The sequence below is a fragment of the Humulus lupulus genome, chromosome 7, assembly GCF_963169125.1.
Source record: "Humulus lupulus chromosome 7, drHumLupu1.1, whole genome shotgun sequence".
Lineage (NCBI taxonomy): Eukaryota > Viridiplantae > Streptophyta > Magnoliopsida > Rosales > Cannabaceae > Humulus > Humulus lupulus.
The window spans coordinates 181,740,045-181,751,881 of NC_084799.1; the positions used below are offsets into that span (position 1 = coordinate 181,740,045).

At 34.9% G+C, this 11,837-nt stretch overlaps 1 protein-coding gene across 1 annotated transcript; it reads left to right on the forward strand.

Annotated features, from left to right (window-relative positions):
• Nucleotides 1–6,670: 6,670 nt before the first annotated feature.
• LOC133788903 (uncharacterized) lies at nucleotides 6,671–11,403 on the forward strand. Its single transcript, XM_062226549.1, has 10 exons — nucleotides 6,671–6,856; nucleotides 6,964–7,139; nucleotides 8,506–8,610; nucleotides 8,742–8,798; nucleotides 9,524–9,604; nucleotides 9,941–9,975; nucleotides 10,377–10,466; nucleotides 10,573–10,732; nucleotides 10,852–10,958; nucleotides 11,095–11,403. The coding sequence occupies exons 1-9, from the start codon at nucleotides 6,733–6,735 to the stop codon at nucleotides 10,954–10,956; spliced, it is 933 nt and encodes a 310-aa protein (XP_062082533.1). The 5' UTR covers nucleotides 6,671–6,732; the 3' UTR covers nucleotides 10,957–10,958; nucleotides 11,095–11,403.
• Nucleotides 11,404–11,837: the final 434 nt, after the last annotated feature.

Genomic DNA, 11,837 nt, shown 5'->3' on the forward strand with positions numbered 1-11,837 from the left:
AATAACTCATTTGAAAATTTTATCTTAATGCAAATAATGCAACACACTACAACCTCAAATGAAACCTCATGCGACTCAACACAAATTAAAAAAGCTCATATGTTAATTTCATTCTTATGCAACTCAAGAAACTCATTGTAACCTGAAATACAAGCACAATACAACTCATTGCAACCTAAAACAACTATATAACAAAAACTTATTTGCAAATTTCATCCTTATACAACCCACTTCAATCTCAAATGTACGCCCAATTTAACTAAAGCAACCCACTACAATATCAAATGTAACCCAATTTAACTCAAGAAACTTATATGTTAATGCTTGATTTGTAAGTTTGTTAACACTATATCCTGGAGATGTGTTTTTATTTGCATTCATACTTTTTGGAAAGAGTCACTAAGTCAAGTTCTAGTCATTTGTTAATGATTCCTTTTTATTTTTTGTTACACTTGTTATATTTTTAAACCATTGAATATTAGTGTGAAGTTTTTATGATTTTTGTAATCGTATTCTAATATTTTAATCATTTCAAATTTATATAAGTTGATAATCATATCAAGTTATTTAGGCAACATAATATAGTTAATAAGAATCCCAAGCAATCCCATAAGCAATCACGCCAACATTATAAGCAACTAACCAAACTCCACAAGCAATTATATTTTCATGATTAAGCAACTCATGTAGCTCACTGCAACCTCAAATACAAGCCCATGCAACCCATTACAACCTCCAATGCAAGCACATGCAACTCATTCCAACCTTAAATGCAAGCTTATTGCAACATTCACATTTCATTCTTATGCAACTCATGAAACACGCTGCAATCTCAAATGCAACCCTCTGCATTCCCATGCAACCTAAAACAACACATGGAGACATATGCAACTTCCGCAACCCAATGCAACCACATATAACCCAATGAAATTTCAAATGCAACCTAAATCAACCTTAAATGCAAGCCCAATTGTAATGCCCGGAATTCTCCGATGTGGTTTAGTGGCGGTTTAGTAGGTTGGGAGGATCGTAATTATTTAATTACGCCATTAAATGAATATATGCATGTGTTATGTGAATTATATTATAATATGATGATATATGCATGCATGTGGGTCCACATTTGAAATATTATGATGTTTTGATAATTTGGCCCATTGAGGGTAAATTTGTGTATTTGGGTGCAAGATGTGATTTGTGAATGAGATTCCATCATTATGGAGATATATTCGAGCTATTCGACATGAGACAGTTTTATTTAGTGGATTAGCGGTTTTGTCATAACTGGGTCAATTTTGGGGTAATAGGAATGTTTATTTGATGATAAATTGGGAATATTTGAGATCAGGGTGAAATTCTGGAAGTTTTGACTATAATGTCCCCGGGGGTATTTTCGGGACCCCGAGCATTAGGTTTTATTTGAGGTTACTTAAGCTTGAAGTAGCTGTCAGATAGAACATACGATTAGAAAACCTCTCGTTCTCCTTCGTTAGTTCATTTTTGCCACCCGAAGCATATTTGAAGAAATCTTGAGTTCTAGGAGTCAAAATCAAGTGAGGATCGAGGCATAGCGATCCTAGGAAATATTAGAAGCTTCTTGACCGAAGGATTTGACAGAAAACAACCTAATCGAAGGTAATCTAAGTTTAAAGTTTTGAGTTTTTAGAGTTTCTAAGCTTTGAATTGGACTTTGTGAATTGTTGAGTTTTCGATTCATTTGAACCTTGGGTTTTGAGGGTTTTGATGCATTGGGAAGCTTAGGAACCTTGTTTTGATGATTGGGGAATGTGTAGGTATGATTTTTGAGGTTTTGAGAAGTTGAAAATGCGTTTGGGAATGGTCCAGGGTTGGGGGCCGCGGCCTTGTTCTTGGGCGCCGCGGCCTTAGCTCGAGGTTGAAGGAGGGAGTTCTATTTGCGCTGGGCGCCGCGGCCCTTGGTGTTGGGCGCCGCGGCGCTTGCCTCTGGATTTTCTTGGGGCCGCAGCTCTTGAGCAGGGTTGAGCCCATTTGCATGTTTTGACCCCGGGATCATGGTTTTAGGCCTCGAGATCACTCCTACTACTCGGATTAGTGAGGATTGATGTCTCAGAGGCTAAATCTTGGTTTGAGAACCCTTGATTATCATGTTATTGATGGTATCCTATAATGTGTTATGATTAGGTAACCGCTAAAGGACTAAAAGCTAAACCGTTCTCAAGGGTTGTTCTTTTGTTCATTCTAGCTCGAATCAGAGGTAAGAAAACTGCACCCCATATGTGACATGCATGGTTATTCATGAGGCATGTTGGTTGTATAAATGTGGACATGAATTGATTATGGAATACTTAGCAAATGTTGCTCACTTGTGCATGGTACTGACTCATTAGTCAGATTTGGCAAAGGTGCTAGTATCAACTGTGAAGCTGTGACTTATTAGTCAGGTTCGGCAATGGTACTGGGCACTGGTCACATTGCGCTGACTCATTAGTCAGGACGGCCTTAGCATGTTCAACGCAAGCCAATAAAGATTAGATCTAATCGACTTTCTACATTGAATGACTCAAAGAGCATTAATGCCGGACCGACCTCAAGTTCGATGAATATTATGAGAGCTTGTGTGGCTTACCCATCAGTCACTCATTTGTTAAAGTAGAGACTTACCCATCAGTCTCTCATTTGTTGAAGGCTAGTGGTTTACCCAGCAGTCACTCTTCCATTTGAATTAGTGACCTGCTTGTCAGTCACTCAGTATGGTTTACCAGAACCTCAAGTGATATTCACTCATCTGTTTGAAAGCTATGAGCTCTGTGTGATTATAATGATAATCTTCTGATGATGTTTACATATAATGCTATGTTTTCTTGCTGGGCTTTGGCTCATGGGTGCTATGTGGTGCAGGTAAAGGGAAAGAAAAGCTCACCCAGCCTTGAGTAGAGAGCTTAGGTGGTGATGTGTACATATTCGGCCGCTTGACCACCACGGCCAAGGAGTTCTCAGAGGAACTAGGGGGTTTACCCTATTTTTGCCGCTTAGGTCGGCGGGGTTTGAAATTTTGGAACAGTAATGACCTTTTTGAGTTGTAAATAACTTGTAAATGTTCTTGTTGGCCCATGAACAGTTTTATGTATTAAATAAAACAAATCCTTTCCTTTTTATTGGTTTTCACCTTAACTTGTTAATAACACTTAGAACACGTTTTTAACCAAAGGACTCAGGCAATGAGTCAAATTTCCGATTCACAGTTCACCGTAACTGTTCTGGGGTAACCAGGGCGTTACACCAATGCAACCTAAATCAACTTTAATTGCAAGCGCAATGCAACCTAAAGCATCCTGATGGACCCCATGTAACCTTAAATGCAAGCCCATGGAAACATAAAATCTCATATTCTAATTTCATTCTTATGTGACTCATGCAATCCACTACAACCTCATACATCCTAAAGCAACACATGACAACACGTGCAACCTATGCAACCCATGCAATCCCAATGCAACCCCATGCAACCCAATGTAATTTCAAATGCAACTCAATGCAACCAAAATGAATTTTCAAATGCAATCTCAAATGCAAGCGCAATGCAACCCTATTTGCAAATATTGTAGATGTTGCAACAAAGGTTGCCAAAGAGGTTGCACTTGATGTTCCAAAGGTTACAAACATTGCAATAAAGGTTACACCTCAACTTTTATAGGTTTTGCAGATGTTACAAAAGAGGTTGTAGATGTTGCAAGAGAAATTGCATAGGTTTCAATAGTAGTTGAAGAGATTGCATACGCTTCAATGAGCCTATGTAACCACAATGCAACTCCATGCAACCTAAAGACAACTTTAAAAAACTCATTTGAAAATTTTATCCTTATGCAACGAATGCAACATCAAATGCAAGACTAATGCAACATAAAACAACCCACTGCAATCTCAAATGCATCTCAATAAAACCTAAAGCAACTTTAAAAAGCTTATTTGTAAAATTCAAATGCAACCCAATGCGACCCCATGCAATTTCAAATGCAACCCAATGCAATTTTACAGATGTTGCAAATGTTACCAAAAAGGTTGCAACAGATGTTGAAGATGTTGCATACATTGCTAAAAAGTTGTATCTCACATGCAACCTCAAAATGCATAAAGTAACCTAGTGCAACCTCAAATGGAAGCCCACTACAACCTAAAATAACTATTTCAATTGATTTTATTTCTTTAAAGAAACCTCCGTGCCAAAAACATCTATGTTAAACAACAAGAACCAAGAAAAATGTGATATCAAATTCTTAAACAACAGTAAAACAAATTTTAAGGAAGCATATATGTACATATAAATAATAAACTTATGCACCCAAATGACCATATATAAAATAAATTCATGTCGATCAAACCATGAAACACTGTAACATGGGTGAGAATCTCATTAGAAATTGTAGCTTTTATGGTATTTTATTTAGCTTAAAACACCATAACAGATTGAAAAATATAACTAAAACATATCCACAACAAAGTTATTCTACCCAAAATAATGATAATTATAAGAACATTTGAAGAACTATAATGTTGGTGTTTGCCTGCAACAAAAATTAAAAGCCACCGTGAATTTTTTTTTATGAAATGGTAAAAAGCTAAAATCTAACATAGTGATCATATAGGCTATGAATAAGTTCAAAACATTTTTACCAACAAATATAATTGTTATCCCCATTTCCTGCGTGGACCCGGTACATTCGACCAGGCCCACGGTCAGGGGCTGTTCAAAATGTGGGCCCGGCCCAAGGCCTCGTGGTACGGGAATGTCCAAGGGGGCACAAGCTTGGATGCAATTCTGGGCCCACGAGGAAGTCCGGTATGGTCATCCGGGACAGTCATCCGGGAGATGTGCAGGCAGTTCGAACCCCCACGACATACGCATCATGGTCCCGGACCCTGGTACGGTTCGGGCCGGTGGTAAATGAAGAGGGACAAAGGTAAACAAACTCGGATCACATCGTCCTCGGTTGGTGGGACCAAGTGTTTGGGACCCTGAAGCCGCCCCACTCTGCGTGGGCGTTGTCCCTACTTTTCACCTGCGGAAAAGGCCACCTCGGGATTGCACGCGCGTTGTTTCAGATCTGCGCTGCCAAGTACTCTGACTGGTCTTGTCTCCTGAATCTGCCTCGTAACTCGAAGTGTCCAGACCAAAAGCATTGTTTTGTCGGACGAAATATAGCTTTTGGGCCAACTTATTGGGCCTTAACTGGTCTGGAATTCATGTATGTTTTATCTTTTATATTGGGCTCCCACTAGGGAGGCCGAGAGTATCCATATCTCTGATGGGCCCGGGTCATACTCGTCCCAGACCCAGTGTTCCCATAAGCCTATAAATACAGGCTATAGAACACTAGAAAAATGACCTTTATTCAACTAAGATACAGTTACTCTGTCAAAACATAGAGAGAAACTCCATTGTAAAAGGCTTTCCAAGCTCTAATACTACAGACTCGTGGACTAAGGCTCATTAACGCCCCAACCACGTAAAAATCCCGTGTTAATCCTCTACTTCTATTATTATTACCCTTAAATAATATTTTTTAATATAGTTACCGAAAACCTCGGTTAACAATAATAGATCCAAAACTCCACCAATACCGACAAAAGCCCATCAATAATCATCTCCTTAAGGTCACTATCACACAACTTAATATTTCATTGGCAAATATATATGTAAATGCATATCTATATATATATATATATATATAAATACATATAAGAAAAAGTTTGTGGTAATTAGTCCTTGTTTGCAGAGGTTGCCGATGTTGGCAGAGATCAACGAGATTGGAATGTTTGGTTCATGAAAATATCACTCAAACATGTCTAGTTCGATTTTTACTTTCAATCTCAGATATTGCTGGTTGATTTTGATTGAAGATTGAAGCTCATATTGTTGTTATTGTTGGGTGAGAAGAAGAGATCGTAGTTTTGAATAAAAAAAAATTAATTTTTGTAGTTTTGAGTGAAATATTCATTTGCCTTGTAAATGAATTATAAATTATATATATATATATGTATTTTTAGAAAACCTCTTTTATTTTTTAAAACAAATAGAGAGTTATAATTTTTCATTAATTACTAAAAGATATTAAATAAACCAAAAAATCTGTACCATCAAATCTTAATTAATCTAATGGTTAAAAATTAATATCCATAGAACTGTCCCATTATAGATGCCCCATAATGTGTAATTTAGTGAATCTCACATAGCTTATTTTATTTGCCTATAAAAAGTAAAATAGACACTGAATACAATAGCTTTTTGAACGAAAACAAGAGATTTCCTACCAGTAGGAAATTTTTACTGTCCTAGGGCAGATTTTCCTTAATAACCTAATAATAGAATAATTGACAAAATATATTTTTTATTCTTTTTTATATTAATTTCATTTTTATCAGTAAAGTGTAGGCATAAATAATTTTTTTTGCTACAAAAATTAATAACTAGTTTTTTTTTTTTTTTTTGTGGTGGTAAAAATCACATTTTATAACTTTTTTTGTGGCTATATTAAAAAAACAATTTAGTAACTTTTTGTCGCAAGGTTCCTGATTTATAATTCTTTACGAGATAATTTTGTACACAGTGGAAGCTCTGTGTCTTTATACACCCTTTTAAATCATTTTGTAAATAGTTACTAGAAAAAGCGTTTATCCTTTCATAAATATAAGGATAAAATATGTTTATGAGAAGATATTTTAAGCAGTGCCTGGAGCTGTCGAGCATCGACCACAATGGACACCCTTCAGAAGTTCGGGTGCCTCACCTTTTCCTTCAAATCTCCATTGCCAACCACTCCTCCAATTCGTCCTCCATTAAAACCATCTAACTGGATTCTGAGAACAAGCCTTCGTCCAGGTGAATGTCATTCCTTTTTTTTCTTTTCTCTTTTTAAAAACACTTGTTTGGTTTCCGAGAAAAAGAATTTAGACATTCTAAGGAATTCGTTTCAATTTTCTTTGCAGTGAGTGGAATAGCGGAAGAAGATGTACTCCAAACATTCCTCCGAGAGAGACAATTGAATGGTGATTTCATATCAAAGGTGTCTGATATGTTATGGCAGGACGAAGCTACCAAGTTGCTTGGTGTGGCTGAGTCTGCAGCACTTGCTGATGATGACACTTCTCAACAACCAAACCAGGTTACAATTAACCTAGCCTTTTAACTTCTCTTCTTCAGATTATTTAATTATGGGCCTCATACAAGATTACCGCTGATTTTTGTTCTGATTAGCTAAGTAATTTTTTTATAATACTTTTTGAAAACAAAATTCAATCAAATCCTTAAATTTACAAAAACAGTAACAACTTACTCACATTTGAAATTTTGTAAAGAATTATTGACACTTTTGGCCTTGACGAGGATTTGCTTAATAATTTTTTAAAATGACTTAAATTAGTATGCATACCCTCTCAAAATGTGATATAAAACGCCAAAATTTAACAACATAGCGTTTATTTATAATTTATGTAAATTCGTAATGCAACCATGTGAAAAAAAAACCATTTAATTATTTTACGCTTCATTTTGTTTATTCCTTTCGATAATAAGTCATTTTTATTATATTTTATTATATTATTATTATTATTATTAAGCTGAGAAGATGATGCAAGTGGGTACAGTATAATGTATAATTAAAAACAGAGAGGAAGAAAAAAGAAAGGCAGGAAAATGTAGTGTTAAGAGCAATTGAGCAAGGTAACATTCTTGCTAATAGAATTTTATTGTGGATAATGATATGTGGCATGGAGGATGGGCTATTATCTAAAAATCATTTTTTTTTAAAGAATTCGTTTCTCTTTCTAATTGAGTTTGAAAATATCTATTTTTGTTATATACGCTACCCATATAAAGAGACATGCAGCATTTGAGTTGTATGGTAAATACAAAAAAAAAAAAAACTTATTTTTTAAAGGATAATTTTGCATACTAGATGTAGGGGAGGGGAAGTGTATAGTTGATTGAAGGGCTTCAAAATGCAGACATACATGTTGGAATAATGTGCATGAATCTCAGTTCAACTCGATACAAATCTTCTAAGTGCCAGTATAGCTGATCATACCCTTCATAGTTGGTTTTGTAGGTTTTAAGAACTTGATGTGGGAGAGAAGTTCATCTAATGTTTACAGCTTGGCTCTTGAAGTAATTTTAGTTTTGGATGAATGACTCCACACTCGATTGGACAATATGACTAAAGCATGTACATGATAATTATCCAAACAGAAAAAATCATTTAGCCTGATTTCCATTGTCTCAAACAGTCATGCTGACTCTAGCCTTGACCTTTGTGAAATCACAAAGTCATATATCTGATTTTTCTGAGTAAACTATAGTTATCTTATTGTCATGAAATTTCAAAATAAAACGTACTTTATATTAGTATGTGCTCAGAGTTTCTGTACCCAATCTCTATAGATCGTCATTTTTGTGATCTTTCGTTTTAATTTTGTGAACAAACAATGAGTTCACGTTTTATATATTTTTCTAACAAAGCCTAATATTATTAGGTGACCGAAAGTGGTGATGATGGTGGCTTTTTGAAGCTCACAAGAACCCAGGAATGGGTGCAAGGTGACATCTCTGCACCAATAAATAAAAAGGCTGTTGCTAAGGTACTATTGTGTACTTCGTTATTGGTATATATTATCATGGAAGAAAGAAAGCACCTTGAGAACTTGGTTAAAGTTCTGGATCTGAATTATATTTATGATTAGTTCTCAAGCATCCGCATATGTCACTACAGGCATTGCAGGATGACAGGGATAGAAGGAAGAGACTCAACCTTCTCCAATATGAAGCTGTATGATACTTGAACTTTGTTCCTTGGTAATTTGTGTAGGTCAGTCATGTGTGTTTCCTGTGTTTTTTTTTTGACAAGTATATATTTTAATTAGTATGTGCGCCTTAGTTATTTAAATTTCTTTGAAATTATTTGATAGTAATCAAATGCAGTATTCTTTTTTCTTGAACTGTTTTTCTCATCTTGCATGTAACTGAAATTGTTATTTTATTCTCTGAACTGGTTTGACAAAAAACTTTGAAGTGATTTAGTTTTTGATGTAGCAAAATGAGGAATGGTGATAACTACTCTTTCACCCTGCCATTCTTTAGATTGAAAACAAATAAGGTTTTAATTTGTCTCCGTGTGTTTGTATGCAAATACAGCTCTCTTCCCCCCACCTTTAGTAGTTTCAGCAGTTAAACTCTTGGTACTTCTATTAAGATAGTAGTCAGTGTCATTGATTCTTTTCTTCAAGAGATGTTAATTGATTCAACTGTTTATTTCTTTTTTTAATTTCCCTTTCCCTTTTATATGTGTATAAACATGCTTCCCAAGTTGCTCGGGGTGGACTACATCACCTTTGTTACTTTACATGCTGCAAGATCAAACAAGGCTGTGTGAAATATTTTTTCTTTTAACAAAATAAATAAATATGCTGTTCATCTTTGTAGTCATTAAATGTTAGTATGTTACCACTGGTTAAGTAGTCTGAATTTTATTTAATCATTACTTTTTTCCTGCAGTTGAAGAGAGAACTATTCCTTGTGTCTATTGGAATAGGAATTGCATGTAGTGGTTACTGCTTGGTTGTTCTATCGGTCCAGGTACACTTTCACTGAAAAGGAATAAAAGAAAATTCCTGTCTTTTGCATTATGAGAGGCAAAGTTCCTCAGATTTTATGAGAAATTAAGAGAAAGGCACTCCCTATCTTCTCTAATTTGTTGGTTCTCTTCAGATTTGAGCAAGTGGAAATAATGTCTGGAATCTTTTAGGGATTCCACCTACATCAATTGCAAAATTCTAACTTTACTGGTTTTTTACTAGTATTATACCATTTCTTTGTAAAACTAATTGATTTTTTCTTTTAAGGAAATGAAAAGATATTAGATAAATAAAGCTATGTTTCTATGGAGAACTGACATGCTTCTTAAATGCACAGGCTGCTATCAGTTATGCAACAGGATGTCTTTTCAGGTTGGTTTGCTACATGTTTAAGTAATAAGTTGAAAGTAATTTCATTATAGTAATGGCTGAACCTCCAAAGTTTCACTCTTCTTGCTTGATAATAACCCAATGAACTTTGACTAAACGAAGTCACAAAAGCACAATTTAAGTGTGCCTTTCCTTGGAAACAATAAATATTTAAGAAATAAATAATAAATTATTTCCAGCAGCAAAACATTCCTCCTCTGATGAGTAATAGTGAAAATCAATGCTGTTCAGTTTAGATTGTTGATGGGGAAATGGCTGTTTGATGAGCTGTAATTTTCATTATCTGTTGATTTTTAGAAAAAAGAAAGAACATTTTCATATCATATATAGCTCCTCATTTATGTTTCTTCTTGGAATTTTAACTGATTGCATTTTCTGTGCAGTTGCTTGTACCTTCAGCTTCTGTACCGCCATGCAGATAACCTGTCTAGAGAAGCAATTCCTCAAATCTTCAGGCAGAAGAAGACTAAGAAGTACTACCAAATTATTATTTATTTACATTACTGATGTGTATTGGTTTTTGCGGTAAATTTCTAATTGCCTTTTTTTTCAACTGACTGTACTTTTGCTATGCTACAGAATTGGAATAAGAAGTGATGATTTGAAGGATTCATTTGAGAAATCAATCAAGGGTAGTGGTATTGCTCTTTCATCTCCAAGGCTTGTTATCCCAGCAGCAATATATGGACTTTGGATTTTCTCTCATCAATATATCTCCAATGAGTTCTTTGATTTCCAAGTGAGATATCGAAGTGCTTATTTGTTAAATAAAATACTTTCTTTACTGAGGCTGTTTATTGTCGAATCATCACACACCTTTGGTTTTTTATTTTGTGTACCATGTCTTGGTCATTACAGCTTGTGCCAGCAATGCTTGGGCTGTTTGTGTACAAAGCTGCTGCTCTTGTTCAAGTTTATAGAGATAACGAAGACCTGCAATTGATTTTTCCAGAAAACGACTAAAGGTTGTTCAACATGATTGGAATTGTACTCTTATTCTTTTTATACTTAGAGAAACCAGAAATTTATAAGCGGAAAAGAGGGGGATGCTTTTGGAATGGCCAATAGTTAAAATTATATTTTGTACGTATTGTGCACCAGTTTTGCAGAGCCTAACCCAAAAAGCTTCTTGAAGATAGTTTGAAGGAAGTCCTGTCAACAGGTACATTGTTTCCTGATTCAAACATCTACATTGCTGCCAGTTATGTAAGAAACTCTGGAAATTGTTTCTCTCAAGCAAGAACGATTCAAGGTCCGCTAATTCATGTAAGTAGTTGTACCACCAAGTTTAGTGTATACCCTTTTATCCAGATTTAAAGGAAGTGTGAAACATGATTTTGACAAGGAGAAGTTGAATTTGTTTATCAAGAATCCTCTTGACATTTGTTTATCAAGGAGAAGTTGAATTAAGTACAAGGTTTTTCTTCCGCAGCATAATGTTTTAGCTCTTTAGACAATTTGGGGCTTAAAAGTTACTCCTATTCTCTGTTTGGAACCTTAAAATCCGAGTGGAGTTACTTCTAGGTTCTTTTGTTGGATAGTTGGGAAGGGGAAAAACAAATTTGTAATATTTAGGGGTTTTTTCTTAAATACATATTTTTTGTTTTTTTTTTTACTTTCATACTGTTACTAATTTTCTTTTTAAAAAATACGTACCTAAGTTATAAAAAATACGATTTTCAAAGTTTCACAATTACAAAATTACGTTCTTAGCAAAAAATAACTTGAAATTAACTTGATAATGACTTATTGCATCAATCCAAAATAAAATAATAAAAACACAAAAAACTGCTATATATCAAAACAACTAGACATCAAAAAAAAAAAAAAAAATCTAAAAAATC